The 18,765-nt window shown below is 38.3% G+C and overlaps 2 protein-coding genes across 3 annotated transcripts; one reads left to right on the plus strand and one right to left on the minus strand.

Moving 5' to 3' along the window:
* The first annotated feature begins 1,449 nt into the window (after nt 1–1,449).
* On the plus strand, nt 1,450–7,266 carry LOC103709016 (protein ABIL1-like). 2 transcript variants are annotated; one of them, XM_008794170.3, is made up of 9 exons: nt 1,450–1,701; nt 2,332–2,414; nt 4,730–4,880; nt 4,957–5,056; nt 5,144–5,236; nt 5,336–5,420; nt 5,551–5,603; nt 5,743–5,843; nt 6,736–7,266. In XM_008794170.3, the coding sequence occupies exons 1-9, from the start codon at nt 1,615–1,617 to the stop codon at nt 6,892–6,894; spliced, it is 912 nt and encodes a 303-aa protein (XP_008792392.2). In that variant the 5' UTR covers nt 1,450–1,614; the 3' UTR covers nt 6,895–7,266. The 2 variants fall into 2 exon arrangements, with proteins under 2 accessions (XP_008792392.2, XP_026661157.2); XM_026805356.2 differs by lacking the exon at nt 1,450–1,701 and adding an exon at nt 1,946–2,020.
* Nucleotides 7,267–8,070: 804 nt separating this feature from the next.
* On the minus strand, nt 8,071–16,542 carry LOC103709017 (calcium-dependent protein kinase 1). The gene is made up of 8 exons (XM_008794172.4): nt 15,732–16,542; nt 12,945–13,088; nt 12,696–12,848; nt 11,926–12,041; nt 11,647–11,814; nt 10,687–10,814; nt 10,503–10,602; nt 8,071–8,513 (listed from the first exon to the last, which is right to left on the minus strand). The coding sequence occupies exons 1-8, from the start codon at nt 16,432–16,434 to the stop codon at nt 8,430–8,432; spliced, it is 1,596 nt and encodes a 531-aa protein (XP_008792394.2). The 5' UTR covers nt 16,435–16,542; the 3' UTR covers nt 8,071–8,429.
* Between the last annotated feature and the right edge of the window lie 2,223 nt (nt 16,543–18,765).

Raw genomic sequence — 18,765 nt, forward strand, 5'->3', positions numbered from 1 at the left:
AAGTTAGAATGGAAGCTTTTTAAGTGAGAGTGGGGCAAAATGATGGGGAAGCATCAAACAGATGATTTAGAGAAGCTTGATTAGGTAAGGAAGCAGCTCTATCCGATTGGCTCCTCATTGTGGGGCCCAGAGAGTCCTGTAGGGGAAAAACTAACCCCACCTAAAGGAGGTGGATTTGGTGGAGCTTTATCCTATTATTTATAGCTCCATGAATGCGTAGTTTACCTACCCGCGGGGTAAAGTAGTGCTAGCTGGACCCGAAAGTTGTGCGATCTTCAATGTAACTCTTCTGGTTTGGTGCATCTTCCACTAGAAACAGGAAGAACTCTACTAGTTATGTGTGACATTTGATAAAATATTTACAACTTCTACGAATCCCAAGTTTGTATATGAATTGCAGTATTGACTTATATGTAAATCTCACATGCAGGTATATTGAGATCTATGAGTCTAACACCCGTCGCCCCTCGTCTTGTCTTGATTTATAAATTAGATACTTTGCGAGTTGCATCCAAGAATAAGCACTCATCTCAAGTTCGCTCGGCGCTATCTCAATGTGCCTCTCACAATTTTTACTGCCAAAATTAATTTATTTCTTCATTGACCCAATAGCCAACATGGTCTTGTGATGCTGAAGGACATGTTTCTTATGTCGTCCTCAGCGGTGTACCCATCCATCTAGTCTTCTCATAACGGATATCTATCAAGTTGTCTTATTTAAATTAAGAGCTACCGTAATTCAATAATGTATGCTCCAAATGAGTATTTCTTTATGCTTTGATGTCTAAGTTGCTCTTTATGAGACGTAGCATCCAAGCATATCGATATCTTTAGAAGAAGCAATATAGCATGTCATTTTCGATGCAAACTTCTTGTGAATGCCCGAATTCAATGATGATGATGCTACTGCATAACCATGCAATGCACCAACCAATTTCGTGTCGTTGTGCCGTGACATGCACTCGGAATTAGATACCATCCAACGAGGACGCAATGTCATTGGCCAATAGAACCAATTTCGTATCTTTGTGCCGTGATATACACCGGAATGCAAGCCCCCCATGCCGTTTGCGGCGCCGAGCCGCTCGCCAGCTCGTCGGTCCCGACCGTACGCCGTTTGGTCCACCAACCCATCAACGCCTCATCAAGCGGCACCAACCCCACTTCCACCTCACGACCATCGCCATCGCTTCTCGGCCTCTCCATTGATCTTTCGAATCACGAGGCTCAACCATGAGTGAAAAATATAACGAAGCCATATGGCACGTGATGATTGGTGGAAGTTCATCGGTCGGTGCCGTAAGGACCAACTACGTTGCCACACGTTGGCAGTGGATTCGTTTTGGTCGTGGGATTTGGGCCCCAAAAGATTTTAATCTCGGTTCCCCGCTTGTCCCGGTATCACTTCGGCTTGGCTCCCTTCTTGTCTCTGTTTCTCACACTCCCTTTTCTTCTTTTAAAAATTTTCTTCCCATTTTCCCAAAACAAGAAAAAGAATCCAAACTTTGACGAACTCGACCTAGCCTGTTCTTCTTACCGTCTTTTCCTTCGTCGTCTCGAGTTCGCCGGATCGCGCGTTTGGTAGCGGAGGGTCGAGGAGGGGGGGAACAAAGAATGCAGCAATGGCGGGCCGAGAACCCGGCCATGACCTTCGATGAGGTATCCATGGAGAGGAGCAAGAGCTTCGTCAAGGCCTTGCAGGTGCCTTCCTTCTCCTCCGAAGTCCTATCTGATTTCTGGTTTTTTAGGCCCAGATCTGATCGTGTTCTTTGGGTCGGATCTGCTCCCCCTTTCTTACTGGTTTGGTTTCCTTGTCTTTCTTGGTTTGGTTTCATTGTCTTTCTTGGTTTTCTTTGTATGATGAATCCCTCCTTGTGACCGTTTCTCTTCAAGCTTAGGGCTTGATTTTTCTGTGATTCAATTGGAATATCAATTTCTGGCCCTTTTGTTACTTTTCTTTTCGCATCCCCAGTGATCTCCGACTCCTCGTTGGCTCTTAAATTGGACAAGTTAAAGCAGGGTAAGAGGCGGCCTTGGAATCTTGGTCTTTACACGGTCATGGATGGGTTATCTATTGGTTTTCTTTTGAATGGAGTTTGTTGTGAAAAAGAGCCGGGGTTGTGTACGTAAATTTTTTATGATATCTTTTATTGTTTCTTCGGGCTTTTTTTTTTCTTTTTACGTATGATGTCTTTTATTTTTCTTTTCTCTCGAAAAGATTATCTTTTTTTAATGTGTTAACCACTCTTGAAAAATATTAATGTTATCGTCTTCTATAATTTTGTATATATAATTTGAGCAACATGTGCTGTTGTTATTGACTGGGTGCAGGAACTGAAGAACTTGAGGCCTCAGCTTTACTCTGCTGCTGAGTATTGTGAAAAGTCTTACCTTCACAATGAACAGAAACAGATGTAAGATTTATTCTTCCATGAGTTTCCTTCTAAATCCTTCGTATTGATGCTTTATCTGTATACCTTCCTGAGAATCAAGATATATATTTATTTCATGGATGAATCATAAATATTAAGTCCTTCTTCTAGTTCCAGGAATGGAAGAATGTTTACCAAGTTTACCATTGGTGACATGTGCTTGCTGTTCATCAAAAATACCATCACGTTTTTCTATTTGAATGACATTATGATCAGCATGCAATTGAACAAAGATGATGCAATGCACCATCTCAAGATTGAGCGTCAATTTTTAGATTGGATCCGATGGTAAAATTGATTTGTATAGTGTAATCAAACATGTTGTCTTTCTTTATCTTCTATATCCTATTAAGCTCCATCTCTCCCTCCACTTGCATTAATATAATCCCAGAGACCAGCCTACAAATGCAATTTAGGATGGGATTTGAGTATCAGTCATTTTATGCAAAATCAGAAGCCAGTTATGATGGCATAAAGACATCTCTAGAAAGGATGTAGGACGACTACTTGCTAGATAAGAAACTTGCTAATGAAGATTCATGAGCTTTTGGGATTTAATGTATGAGTCATGATTTTCCCCTTGAAGTCTGCAGCAAACGCCTTCCATCAACATTGTCCCACTTAAAGTGATTTTTTCTAGTCAAGATCTCCTCAAGCATGTAGGCTTATTCTTAAAGTTTAAATTTTACTGCTCCTTCTCATAGTATTTCAAAGCTACGATTCGATGCGAAATATTGTGAAGAAAGTTTTGTAATAAGGAAAATGGTGTAGTATGCATGGTTTTAAGTTTGGTACATGGCACTTACATAAATTAGTCCTCCTTAGATATATGTCTCTTAGAAAGCGTTAACTATACTAACTTAAGTTTCCTATAAAATAATCCGTACTAACTTAATAAGTGAATAAAACTGCACCTAGCATCTATAAGCACAAAAATTTGCAGCCTTGTGGAGAAATACTTGAAAAAAGACAGGCTTATGCTCAATTTTCTTAAGTTGAACTTTTTGGCTGTCTTATAATGTTGATTAGATAGAGTCAAATTAATTTTTGATTTTAATAGACACATCATACTTAGTGTATACTAAATTAGGCATTTTTATTTCCAATAAATGTCAATGAAAACATCATACTCCATATAAATCTTAGTTCCCAAACTTGGGAGCAGGGGCAGGTGTAGGGAAGAGGATACTTTAGAAATGCTTTTAGTATAAGAAGCACTTAGAAAGTGGGTGCAGGTTCGAGGTTCCGGAAAAATTCCAAAGCAGGTGCATCACCATAAGATTCCGGCTAGTAAAGCTCCAAACTACATGTTGACATTTTTTTTCTTTTATAAAAAAAACTTGCTATAAAAATCTTATAAAGGAGGGAAACATGTTAAGAAGGTTTGAATCTAATAAGTATGGATCAGATCAATATGCATAACAAAGTACTATAGTGCACCAAAGCATATTAGCCTGTACATTTTGGTTAACATGATACTCACTGTGGGTTGACACAGTTATATTTCCCCCTAGATATGGAATGATTTGTTTGGTCATCAGGCAGGGTATGTATTACACGACACTGTAGAGTATGCACTGTTACTTAAATTCGTGCTTATGACCCTTGATTTTTTTAAATGCTAGAAAGTGCTTAGTGTTGATTGATTGAATTAATTAAGAAATCAAACTTTTTTTTGGCTCCATAACATAAATTTGTAAATTTTGGTATGAAATAGTCCTAAGGGTGCAAGTTCAGATTCCCACAATGTAAATTTGAGAATATTAAGGGTTTATGTCTTACCAGTACATGCAGCTAATAAATGTATTCATGCAAAATAGAATTTTACTGCCTCTGGATCACTGAGCACTGCATTAATCAAGCCTCTTACTTCTGGTTGCATATTATTTCTCTTGAATTAAGATAGCATCCTGATCTGCAGCAAAATTTATAAGTCATCGGAGTTCTCTTGAGCTAGCATAACCTCAGTCGTCTGTAAGAATGTTACTCTTTTTATTTTATTTGTAACATACAAGCAAAGTGACCCAGTAATGTGCAAAACATAAATCTAAATATGGTTGACAATCACAGGTACTCTTGAATTTTTATGATTGAACAGAAACGATGCACTTCTTTGGATTCTAGAGTTTTTCTGCAAAATTCAGAATTTTCACATCCATAAAATGTTTGCATGATTGTCTAAATTACGGTGGTGGTGCCACAGTAATTATCTATTGATTTTGTGTTAAATATTTAGATTTCCAAATGCACAGTTCGCCTGCTTTGTTGTGAAAACGGAACTACATTATTTTTATCAGGGTACTGGATAATCTGAAAGATTATGCTGTTCGAGCCCTCGTCAATGCTGTAGATCACCTTGGTACTGTTGCTTACAAGTTGACAGACCTGTTTGAACAACAAACATTGGATATTTCAACTCTGGAGCTAAAGATTTCATGTCTGAACCAGGCAAGAGTAACATGATAGCATGAACTTTCTTTCAAAACATTTTGGTTAGAAACTAATGCTATTGTCTTGTTTTCAGCAAATTCTGACTTGCGAAACATACACTGACAAAGAGGGTCTTAGGCAGCAGCGAATGGTGACAAATAATCCAAGACATCACAAACATTACATTCTACCAAGTATGACTAACAACTGATATTATCTTTTTTTGAAGGAATGATGAGAAGCAGTGTATTTTTAACTTTTCATTTGAATTCCCAAGCTAGATTCTGTTAGTAGACAGGTGCAAAGTAGTTCACAGCTACACAAAGATGCGAATCTAAATCATGTCCAACCACAACCTCGTCCTCATCCTCCAGGTGCTTAGTTTCTGCATTTGATGCTTATTCAATTACTTCTATTATCTCTGTTCATATATTTGCATATTCATGGTAAATATCATGTTGAATGGCTTAAAGGAACCCCTGCATCAAAAACCCTTTCCTGGCATCTAGCCTCCGAAACCAACTCCGCATCGGATGGAACACCTCATGCAGCATCATGGCAAGCTTCAGCACGCTTTTCTATTATCCTCTCACCCCTGTTCATACTGATTTCATAGGAATATAGAAACCACAAATAAATTGTCCTTTCTTATCTTTGAGCTAAAAGCATTTCTTTTTTCTGGTTGCAGCATTGGAGATATTATAGCTCCTAAGATAACTTCTGAAGCCTTCCATTTTCTTGGTATCATCCATTCTGGAGCTTTCAACTCAATATGTTGCTTCCTTTCTTCTTATACTATGTCTTGATAGCTCCATAGCTTTGGAGTTAATTTCTGTATTTGTAGGTCATAAATGAATCACTGTGAATGTGTAAATTTCAGATAAACAAGACACTGCTGCACCAATGCCCTTATCAACTCATCTTCAGTCAGCCGGTGGAAATCCCACTTCTAGTATGGCTTTGCGCTCGTTTGGCATTAGGGTAAAAAATTTAATCACTGTTATAAATTTCCTTTTGGAGATCCATTATTGAGGGAATTTATTTTGCATGTTATCTACAAATGTTCAAATGCATCAGAAGAAAATCAGTGTGGCCACTGGGAACATTGCTCGCTCTCAATTGCTTGGGATTTCGAACCCTTTCTGCCAATCATTTTCACTCAAGGCCCCATTCATTTTATCACTGCTTGACAAGTGAAACACTTTCCCATAGTTTCCATCCATGTAATCTTAGTATTACCTCCCTTTCACTTGACCTTGGAGCAAATGAACCAGATGCTCCACATCTTTGTCCTAAAAAATTGTTACAAAATATAAATTTAAATGCATAGAGAATTTCCTATAAACATCACCGAAGAAATTTATCATGAGAAAAGGAAATGTGACGAACTGCCGCAGAAATTCTTTGGCTTTGACATTTCATGTCTCTTAAAACGTAATTGGTTAAAGTTGGATAATATCACATTTTCTCGTCTTTCACTGAAATAATACAAGAAAATAAATTAACTTGAGATTTAATTTCATAAGCTATGTTTTTGATCTGCAAGTGTTTCACATATCAGAAACTTCTATGCATGAAATTAATGGTTTTCTCAAAGTAACTTCCTTTTTTGCTTTCTGTAACTCCTCTCATGTATTGTATCAGTATAAAGTTCACGTGCCCATGCTTGTGTGATTGACCTGGTGACCTACTTAAAAGTGATGAAATGTGAATTTTTCTTATATAAAAGAAGGAAATAAAAGAGGCTGCTACCAATTTACTTGTTATTACTTCTGTAATTACATAACAAAATCTATGTTTCTACTGGAGATAAGCTCCCTATGGTGGCAAGCTATGCCTGCATCTAATAAGCTGCTGTTTCATTTCCTGTCAGGATTCTTTGGAGCCTTCAAAACCTTTAACCGCATTCAGATCCTTTGACAATCCTGGACGGCTTCAAATTTACCGGCCTCCTGTTCGCAGTAAGAGCATGCTGTCAGCATTTTTTGCCAAAAACAAATCCTTAAAGCCAAGAAAGGCTTCCATCACATGATGGTTTTCTTCACAAGTCGACAAATTTGATCTGCTAGATTCCCCCGTCTCTGTTTTCTTGCACATAGTCCTAAGCGGTGTAGTAAGTGCTTGTAATCTCTGCAATATTCTGTGGTTGCTGGATGGATTTATCTATTAATTGGTTATAGTTGTGTGACTTCTTTGTCACTATTACATGTCTGTCTTTTGCGGCATGACCTAGTTGAAGAGGTGTTGCGAAGGTTAGGAGTATCTCTTGTGTAGCATTTCAATCTCTCTTTATTTTGGAGAAGCACAGGTCACTCTGTCAAGATGTCCGAAACAGCCAAGATATGTAACGGAATTCTCAAGTATTTATATTCGTGGACATAAATCTTGCATGACTAGTTTTATAGATTTAGTTTTATTTGAAGGCTATGTTGCAGGTGATACGGTGTATTAGAGGCCTCTTGGTGAATTTATGTTGAAGGATTTTGAAGCTGCAGTTCAGTAACCTCTGCAGCAAGAAGAAAGTCCCTAGGGGTAGTATTTTCATTCTTCGCAGGGCACCCAGGGCAGCAAGAAGAAAGTCCCTAGGGGTGATTTAATTAACAAAAGATCGGTATAAGGCTCTGCACCCAGGGCAGCTACCCAGATAAATTTAGTTTTATTTTTAGGTATGCTTTTGGCGAATTTTTATTTTTTGTATGTCCCGATGTTTCTTATTTGGCAGGGGGATAGTATTTTCATTGGAGTTACTATTTAGTTCCATTCTTCGCAGTCAGTGTACTTTTAGCCTCGAAAGAGCCTGTTTAGCATCTTTGATATTTTTGTTTCTTTACTAATTAGTGAAATATCATGGAGATTGATGTTGAAGATAGCATATGCACAAAACTTTTGTAATTCTTTACTTTTGTTTTTTCTCTTTTTTTAAAAAAATAGATCTTTGATTCCAAAATCTCCAAAGATTTGACGAACAATTTCAGAAAGCAAAAAAGTTCCATCCAAAATGTTGTTCAGTTTAGTTCACTTTCTTCTTTGATTTCAGAAAACAAAAACAGAAAATAAATGCAATACCATATAGGCCCTTGGTGATGTTAAAATGTATGCAGCTTCCAAAATTTAAAAAAAAAATGTAGCTGGATTCCCACCATAAAAGTCGGTAGCTTATTCCTAAGCCCTCCACGGATGACAAATTCTAGACCGATTGAAACAGTTCTGAGAAAAGGCCAAAAGAAGAACCAATTTCTCCCATAAAGGTGCAAGCAGAACCAGTCTGTTCAAAGAAGATAAAACAAGAAAATAGGGTAATGACCTTCAATCACAGTTACACATGAAGAGGGTTATAGCAAAGCACCAAAATCAACAAGGCATCAGTAAAAATCACACAAAATGCTGGAATTAGTGTCTTGTGTTTGGACTGCTTGATTTACAGGAGGCTAAACACCCAGAAATTGCAGCCATTACTTAAATCCATCCCTGGAAATGAATCAAGAGTTTCGGTTGTGTTCCTTTTGTGCAGGAGTTAGAGAATCAAACCTCCGACTTGCTTAATCTGGGCCATGAACAAGGCAACTCTCATTTAAAGCGCCGGTTTGGAACTATCGCTGGGCTGTCTTTCCTCATCATGGCCGCAAACTCCTCATAGTTAATTTTTCCATCCTGCAACATGAGCTGGAAACGATTACTTGGAAGAAGTCAAATAAACAGAAGTATCCAGCGAAAGGCAAAGAGCTGTGTGCATATCATCATCATCATCAACAACAACAACAGATTCAAAATCCAAAAACTACAAAAAAAAAAATTTAGCAAGCATTACCATGTACTTTGCTGGAATAACCCATCCTTTGCAAAAGCCATAACATGGAAATCCCCTTTCTCAGAGACAGGGAGGGAGGGAGGGACATTAGCAATTTAAGCCCTAAAGAACCCCTCTTTTTTTTTTGAAAAAAAACAAAGAAATTCTCCAGCCAACTGAATGAGGAAGAGATGTCTCAATTTGTTGCTGTCTATGGTTATAGATTTTAATACAACTTTTGAGATTAAAATACAGAATCTATCATAATTTTACCAGCTTCTGCTGCCAATACCTGTGAAAAGTTTGACCAGTTGGGAGGGACTGAGGTGAACCAAACATACTCTTCAAGTACTAGATCTACTGAAGTAGTAGCATTGACAGATAAACGTTTAGCTGTTTCAGAGACCCATTATGGAAAAGATGCATCAACTAAATTTAAGTTCTCTCAATTTCAAATGTTCACAAGCTGAAGCTTATTACAGCAGACCAAACAAAACAAGGAATGTACCTCAGGATGGGCAATATTCATGTTCTAAAATTGAAAAGTAGAGGAAATAGTAAGGGTTCATGAAGGAAGTACCTTCTGCTTCACCTGAACATTGCAAGTGCATCCTCTACATTTACAGAAACTAATCCAAATCATTTGTTTTGCTGTCCCAAAATCTCAACTGAACTTAGGGCCCCACAATACCACCCATATAACCAAACCAGACAATAATAGGAAAATGCATCACTGCCGGCAATTTACTACATCAAGTACCTTTCAAAAAAATAGCCATTGACAACTAACAACATCGGCACATGAAAGGTGGTGATGAATGACTAGATAGGTACTTCAATAAAATGTGTGCAGCCTTATCAAAAAACAAAAAGTGTGGTGCCTTTTTCTTATATGCAATTTGCTGGCGACATAGAATGAATAAAAATATAAATCTTCTTTGCATAAAAATTGGATGCAGAGAATTAAGGACTTCATTCATACAAGTACATCCACATGGATCAAGGCAGCCCATGTATAGAGAGTGGAACCTTTGCTGGTTGGCCTCTCCTCTGTTTTTCCCCATATTTGTTTTTTTTCTCACTATGGTATCTCCTTTTCACTAATTTGAGTGGGCTTTATAATGTTCTCCCTTACCAACAAGTCAGGCGATATATAGATCCTAATTGCGAGCCAAAAAGATGAAATAATGCTAAAATAAAGAACCATATATTTATTTTGCATTCAACTCGCACCAACACAGCCTCACAAAGACTGAATGGAGTCAGAAAAAGGCTATTTTGATAAACCCAGGTTCCTTGTAGATTGGACTGGTAAAAGACAATATATGCGGTAGCTTTGATTTCATTCAGTCCATTGAGTTTCATGAACACAGACTAGCAGAGATCAGAGCTCATCAAGAGATCAGCATCTCAAAGCAAGAGATATGGGAATTGACTGACATCACAAATTCAGGAACCAAGCTTGTGTGTTAAGTGTTTGGTCACTCACTCTGGTTCAATGTGCCACCTATGATTGGTGGGTTGACTACCAGCAGGTGGAAAGTGGGAGCTGAGGGATAATTTCCTTATATGACAAGCTAATCATTTTTCCCCTTTATTATTTCATTCTAGTATCATAAATTTCTATAAGTGATAATTATAAATTGAAGTATTATGGGTAGTTAATAAGAGTCACTATTTCCCGACTATTTTCATCAGAACTCTACAATAACAAACGGCAGCTCTGTCAAGTAAATTGGAACAACTCAGAATATTTGAGGAATTTTCTCAGCATATGTGAAATCATGTATTAACCGGAACTTAGATCTTATCTTAAATATGGAAGAAGAAAAAACAAGTGATAGCAGGCCTACATGATCTGTATCTACTTCTGCAATGATCTCTTTTATTGTTTTATCATCACCCATATTGTACTTCCTAAGAGCTTGCTCAAGTTCCTCCACTGTGATGTACCTGTGCAAAAAAAAAGTGTAGACGAATGCTTAGTAAATTAATTTAATATTTAATAGTTAATAACATTCAACACTTAAAGGTTACCCGCTCTTGTCTTTATCAAAATATTCAAATGCCTTATACAAATGGTCTTCCTTTTCCACTCTATTCATGTGCATTGTAGCTGTTATAAATTCAATATAATCAATGGCCCCATTTCCATCCACATCAGCCTGTCAAGAAAACCAAGCAGTTATGTTGATTACAGCCACACCATTTTCCAACAAAAAGTGAAGACATCATTGAAACCAATAAGCATGTCCTAACATAAATTAGGGTCCGTAGGCAACAGGATAAAAATCCATGCCTTTCATAAAAATCATTTCATGCAAGTAAGCTATGCATGTCTTTCCAAAAATATAACTCTAGAGAACCAACATTCTTAAGGTTTAAGAATGCAAACACAATACTTTGTATGTTGAATATTGATGTATAAGAGGGTGACCCTCGACACAACAGTAAGGTTGCTCTACAGTGACTTGGAGGTCACGGGTTTGAAATATGGAAACAACCTCTATGGATGCAGGGGTTAAACTGCATATATCAAACCCCCATGGACCCGTAATGGTTGGACTCTCGTGCATTGGGCCATTCCTTTTTTTGGACAAGTGATGTAGAAGACTGAAACCTTCCGCTAAATGTAGCTATCAGAGTTGCATTTGCTTTTTCAATAGATGGCAAAGAATCTAACTTAACAAAATGAGTTACAACATAAGAACATCGTATTTCAACCCATTTTAGTTAATAAATGTTATTGGAGGAGAGACCCAAATGTGCCCGATATGATATGATGTGCTAGCTAGAACTCTCTCTATAAGCTTGATAAAGTTCTAGTCAAGAAAGTAAATTCTATTGGAACTGATTTCACCTTGAAGTTCAAGAGAATTGCCAGTTTATCCATCTAAATATATAGATTCTATGCAAAAGAAGATAGGTGGGAAAACACTATAGAGAAAGCATAAAAAGCTTCAAATGATCCTGAAGGAGAAAGACTAGAAACCATACCGCTTCCATCAGCTGCCTAACTTCAGATTCAGAAATCTTGGTACCAAGTTTGGGTAGACCAGCTTTTAGTTCTTCAAAAGTAATTGTCCCACTGTTATCAGTGTCCATAGATCTGAACATTTCTTTTAAACCCATAATTTCTTCCTCTGACAGGTTTTCTGCGATTACCTGAGCAAGAATGCAATATAACAGTGATGTCAAGTGGTTTATCAGAGGCTAATTATATTGGAATGAATGCATCCAAATAGATAATGTAGCAACCTAGATGCAATCAATCACCTTCAAGGCTACTTTCTTGAGCTTGTTCATGGCCCTGAACTGTTTCATTCTAGTTAAAACTGTGATGTCAAGTGGTTTATCAGAGGCTTCCCCATCTTCTCTGATCCATGGATGATCTACAATTATATAGTTAATTGCCAAACTGAGTTAACTGAAATATCAAAGAATAGGGGAAAAACAAATACTAGGAAGTTACATAGCAGGAATTCATTTTGTCATCAACATAGTTATATGATTTCATTCTTAGTTTTTGATTTCCAATTAAATATGACTCCAGAACATCTTGCAAATTAGACAGGGAGATCTTATATAGGAGTAATACTGGAAATGCTCATGAACAGCATACTGCACACAGATTGGAGAAACTTTAGAATTTAAAGCCGCCAAGTTCTCTAAAAAGATATGGCAATTATATTAGTTATCAATAAAAAATCTAACCTGTGAATTCGAATAATTTCTGCTGAGAAACCAACACAGAAATGTTTCTTGGGATCAGAACTCTAAATAGATTTTGCTAAATATAATCGATGTGATACTGTCATCATCTTTATATGTAATGATAATAAATTAAAATTTCCTGAAAATAACTAATGGAAGAAAAAGGAAATGCAGTAGCAGTCAATGCACCAAAAGTAATTCTCCAAATTACATAAAACAGAAAAGCTGCATTCAGCCAGTGCTGATGTGTAATTTATGTCGATGCACATGGAGTTAAAAGCTTTATGCCTTGAAGCTGGACTTGTAAGTATGCTTAAAATTTTAATACTTACTCAGGATTTGACCTGCAGTGAGCCGTTCATTCGGATCTTGCCTTAGCATCTTCTTGACTAGTTCCTTTGCACCACTAGATATAGAAGGCCAAGGATCAGATGAGAAATCAATATGCCCACGTAAAACAGCATCAAATATGCCCTGTTCATTCTCTGTGAAAATGGGAAAAAAAGAAGAACTTCTTGATCCAGATTTCCTTAAGTTACAATAGGTACATCTAAAATTGTTTGTGAATATAATGTACGGACCTGCCCAAAAAGGAGGAACACCAGAGAGAAGAATGTATAGTATCACTCCAGCACTCCAAATATCAGCCTCTGGTCCATAATTCTGCCGCAATACTTCAGGAGCTACATAATATGCACTCCCAACAAGATCTTTGAATACTTCTCCTGCAACAGCCAGATTGCTGTTAGCACAGTTAGAACCCTCAAAAGCTCGTAAGTTCAATGTAGCCAGGTGGAAAATAGTTGACATATGTCACAATAATAGAAATGCTCTCCCATGCATTTACCTCAATGCTTCACAACTTCAAGTTTATATAATGGAAAAAATGAAAATTTATGAGCATAAGGAATAGAATACTAGAAAGAAAATAATCCTTCAGTCTTGAAAATTTTAAAGGTTTTGAACATCTTAGTTCTTAAAAACAGCATGTGCAGTCACTTGAAATGTCCAGAAAACCTTTATGGCACTCAAAAAGTACCCAACACTTATAACTAGGAGGCTCCTACATGACTCTCCCAAACAAATGTCAATTGTTGGATACTTTTTGCTGATGTCAGCCGGACAAGTCAAAGTGCAGTGTCCAGCTATTTCATGTCATGTCCTGTCCAAGTGTCCAAAACTGTCAACACTCCTAGATAAGGTTTTAAGTCCCGGCAGGACAGAGGATGTCCCGGTTGTCCTGTCCTGTTTCTGTGAGAAAATGGGACCAGGCCTTCGAAACTCATCTATATGGGGAAAGAAGAGGAAAAAAAGGAAAGATAGAAAGGAAGAAAAGATGAAGAAAAGGAAAAGTGAAAGGAAAGAAAAAGAAAAAGAAAAGAAAGAAAGGAAGGGAGAAGAAAATGAATGAATGAAAGAAGAAGGAAGGACGGACAGAGAAAGATGAAGAAAAAGGAAAGAAAGAAGCAAAAGAAGGGATAAGAAAAAGAAAGAAGAAGAAAAAGGAAAGAAAGAAAGGTAAGGAAAAAGGGAGGAAAGAAGAAAGAAAGGTAAGAAAGAAAGAAAAAGAAAGGAAAGGAAAGGAAAGAAGAAGGGGAGAGAGACAGAGGATTTCTTACGAGACTCTCGACTGGGACTATCGCCAAAACGAGGCAGGACAGTGGGGCATCCCATTCCATGGAGAAATAGGGACACCTCCGTCCAACGGGATTTAAAACCTTGCTTCCAAACATCTTAAAGAGGAAGTGTTCGGATATAGCTAATGCTCAACACAATTTTCTAATAAGAATTATTTTTCTTTGGATAATGACAAAGCGACCTTTGAATGCAAGCTTTATCATCAACATTTGGGAACTTTCTACAAGTTTTTAACATCAGCTTTCTAAAAACTAGTGTCACATTCCTAGTTGATACAATATTACCTTGGATGCAAAAGGAGCCTATCAGGAAATAGATACCGAGTAGAAAGGAAAATTAACTTCACTAGCTACACGACTTAAGCTCACACAACCATGGATTAATGCCTGGAGATTCCGATAGACTAGGTAGGAATCTACAAAAATTGGGAGAAATGCATTTACTTACAAAGCACAAACTATATTTCTGGACAGCAAATTTGAAATGCAATCCATGGATTATGAAATCTTTTATTCAGCTCTCTCTTTGAGTAACAAGATTTTTGGACAAGACCTTGATACAACAATGAAGAACTAGATGCCAAGCAGATCTCACCATCAGATCTCAGAACAGAAGGATCATAAGTTTTCTTGCCCTCAAAGTGATTGAGATTAATATTTGATAAGCAAAAAATGAAGCTCAAAGTGAAACAAACATCATTCCTGCTTTAAATACCAAAAATTAGCATCTCTCACCTTATGTATTTCAGGTTCATGTTTGATTTTCTGATGTGATGGTTGCTTGACATTTGATCTTTCTCCCTCAACTAGACTCTAACATCAGCCATTGCTGATAAGTTGAAAATTTAATTCCATGCTCTTTCCAACAGTACAGGCCTCAGATTGCAATTATCTAAGAAACGTTAACCTTATTTTTCTTCTTCTTCCCATAGTTATAAGGACTGAAGAAGTGGCTTCTGACATGCTCAAATACCTCCTGCGAGCTTTGCCTCAAGTTCAAAAACAGAACCTAAAAGACTTTATATTCAACCATAGGCACATGAAAAAGAAAATAATAATCCGTTGGTGACTATTTATCTAAATCTGCTATCTGACAAGCTTTCTCCATTCCACAACTGAAAGCAATGATAACTTGCTCTATTCGAGTTTTTGGGTTGAATGTGGAACTTCTTGCAATGAAAACACCGTGCATATCCTAAAGTTAAAAATAATTTCATCCATTGTTATTGGCCTTCCAGCAATGGTGCTCTCTGATGTATGCTATTTGCCGAAGGAAAAGAATTACTGCCTTGAACATGTTATCCATTATGTTAAAAAAAGACTGCATTTTTATCAACTTGTGGTTAATCCAACTTGTAATTTGTCCCGCATTAACCAATCTTATCTAGTGCTCAAAGAACTGGTTCACCTCCTGTTTTTTTTCCCGCCCAAAAAAAAGAGAGAAAACTTGAGGAGTACATTGAAAGAGGTAATATCCAATTTATGGAAAACAAACTTAAATATTTCGTCAAAAAAAAAGAAAGATAAACTTAAGTAGAAAGGTGATTGAAATCACACTGACTGCCTTGATCTTGGTACCGATCATGCTCAAAAGTCAAAAAGACTACATTTTTTTATCAATCTGCGATTAAATCTAAGCATTAATTATTGCTTATTTTGTAATTTATAAATAGAATCCATATGCTCTCGTGCTTTTCCAACTCATAAGCAGATTAAAGAAGGCATCTTTACCGGACTTAAAGAAGACGGAGAGCCCGAAATCGGTGGCCTTGAGCGGCGAATCCTCCCCCTTGTTCAAGAACAAGAAGTTCTCCGGCTTAAGATCCCGATGCATCACCCCCATGGAGTGGCAGATGTGGACGACGGTCACGATCTCGCGGCAGAGCGCGGCGGCTGCTCGCTCCGAGTAGTGCCCCTTGGCGATGATCCTGTCAAAGAGCTCCCCGCCCTCGCAGAGCTCCATCACCAAATTCACGGAGTGCCGGTCCTCGTACGCCGCCTTGAGCTCGACGATGTTCCGGTGGCCAGTGAGGTGGTGCATGATCTGGACCTCCCGCCGGACGTCCTCGATGTCGTCGCGGTGGATCAACTTCCTCGTGGCGATGGACTTGCAGGCAAGGCGCTCGCCGGTCTCCTTGCGAGTCACCAGGTAGGTGACGCCGAACTGGCCGCGGCCGAGCTCGCGGCCAAAGGTGTAGAAAGCCCGGACGTCCTCCATGGGGCGGCCAAGGACGCGACCGACCTTGGGAGTGAGAGGGCGGGGGATGGACGCTGCCGGGCGGGGCCAGACGGGTTTAGGCCCGTCGCCGCCGGCGGAGGCGGCGGTATGGTGGGTTCGGGGAGGGGGAGTGGTAGGGGGAGGGCGGTCGGATCCGCCGCGGCCGGAGTCATCGGGGCGGTTGGAGGAGAAGGGCCGGGAGCCGCGGTTTCCCATCCGGTCGTCTTCGGGGGTCGGTTTCCGGGGTGGTGGTGTGAAGATCTCTGGGAGACTTTCAGGACACGGAAGTCAGCGCAGCAGTGTCGAGGAGAGGGGCGAGAAAACGGCGAGGAAAGGGTAGTGGAGGCTCCCTTTTCATTAGGTTACCCGCCTCGCGCGAGCCGAGGTATCGCGTCTTAATGACAGCGGTCCGATCGATTGCCTTGTTCCACGTGCCATGTGGATGGAGTTCCTGCGGTCGGAGTGCCTGCGATGTGGCCGCGACTGTTCTGGCCAAGTAGGTCTTTATTGTTGTGGTTCACGGTGGCCTGGTTCCTATTTTGGGGAGCTACCATGTGCTCGCACCCAATAGAATCAGCAAATAAAAGATCTCCTAATGCAACAGGCATCTCACCCTCCCCAACTCACAGGATACCTCCTGAGTGGTTCGCTATATATGCGCCATCTAGTCTGCTGCCCTGTTAGTCTCACGATATACATGCATAGCCTGAAATGTAATGCCCTCCCTCACCATCAACCACATATCACAGAGCAGAGGATAAACATCTCCATCTCTGCTCATGCCTCGTCGGACCCAGCCGATCATTGTGGTCGAATCACCCTCCAGGAAGATGGAGGTCGTCTGAAGCACATGCTACTATGTTGTTTGGCGAGCGAGCTTTCAGGGAAGCAGAGCTTTTTTTATAAAAAATATTTATTATTTTAAAAATATTTAAAAATTTTAATATATATTTAATAAATAAATTTTAAAAAAATTAGTACAATGGCCATAAAAAATATTACATAATATAGTAAAATATAATATATATTAATATATAAATATATGATATAATATAAAATTATTATAATATAATATAATAACATAATTTGATATTATATAATATAATATTGTATTTATAATATAATACAATATTTTGATATAAAAGATTATCATTATTATGATTATATATTAATATTTTATTAATGTAATATTTTTAGAGATTAATTTTTGAAAAAAATATAAAGAGACACTAAGTGTAATTATATAATTTTATTATGGGTATCTTGGTCTTAAAAAAAATTATAAATCTAAAATAGTTTCTCAGCGCGCTAAAATAGCTTTTCAATTTTTTCACTAAATACTATTATATTGTCCAAAATATTTTTAGACAGTCAAAAAAATATTTTCTAGTCCATCAAAAACACTGCCTCGTTAAAATCCGGTTGCTCCCTCATGTCAACTTTGGACCCATGCGCAATAAAATCGCATTAACTGGTTCCATTCACAAGAATCGAACTACATTATTTAAAAGGCCTCGTTCGAGGGTGAACTTTAATGTTGTTCGGGCCTTAGGGCCGTTGGAAATTTTGTACGTATGTTCGGACCAAGCCCAGCCCATTAGAATCCCCGATGGGCTTTTGGAGTGCCAGAGTGGAAGTTGGATCTCATCTACCGTTGTTTAATGGGAATCACTGGTACTTTATCGAGCTAGATGGCGGTGATCCAAGCAAACTCTTGCATGTTTGTGAAACTAATGTCATTCGCTATGTTAGCTGGTCTAAAACTGCAATGCCACTGGACAATATGCCTATCAGCATATTACCTACTTCATCTGCACCATTCTTTTTTCTCTCAAATATTTACACTATTCTTTTCATAAAAACCTAATGATTCTCATTATAAAAAATAAAAAAAACTATGATTATTATCTGTAGAGTGTATCGTTGCAACTTCATTGGAAAGCTCACAAATCCATGATCTGGCTTCAAATTTCTTACAATTCTGATATGTCTGCAGGTTGGATGAGCTGAACTTAGATGACAAGAATGTTTCCTTTTCGTTTATATTCCACAATAACAAGGAAAAATGGAAGGGTCGTGAGTTCCTTTATTTTATTCTTCTCTGTTTCAGCAGAGCTGGTCCTTCACCTTCTGTCCCTCGCTGTGAAACTAAAGAGCGGGCCTTGTCATATGGTAGGCTCAGGCTGACGCCACTCGGACTTACTTGACAATGGAGAACTTGCTCCCATTTTCTTAAACCATAAAAAAAAAGAAAAAGAAAAAAAAAACTTGTTATATCCCAATGCTTACCTGCTGGTTGTTTAACCTCCGATCCTAATGTCTCTCATCCCATTTTGGAGGATCCGAGGAGGAGGATGATCACAACGTTGAGCTTCTTTGAGGCTATTCATGTTTATACGTAAGTTTTTTTTTATGACTAATCACTTCAGGGCAATCTCTTGGGAGTTAGCCTAGTCAGCCCCACCTGAGCTTTTTGGTATTCTTCGTATGGATGCTAATGGTTGAATTATTCCCCCCACTCCTAAAAGAAATTAAAAAAAAAGGAGG

This window comes from Phoenix dactylifera, chromosome 11 (assembly GCF_009389715.1).
Source record: "Phoenix dactylifera cultivar Barhee BC4 chromosome 11, palm_55x_up_171113_PBpolish2nd_filt_p, whole genome shotgun sequence".
NCBI classification, from domain to species: Eukaryota; Viridiplantae; Streptophyta; class Magnoliopsida; order Arecales; family Arecaceae; genus Phoenix; species Phoenix dactylifera.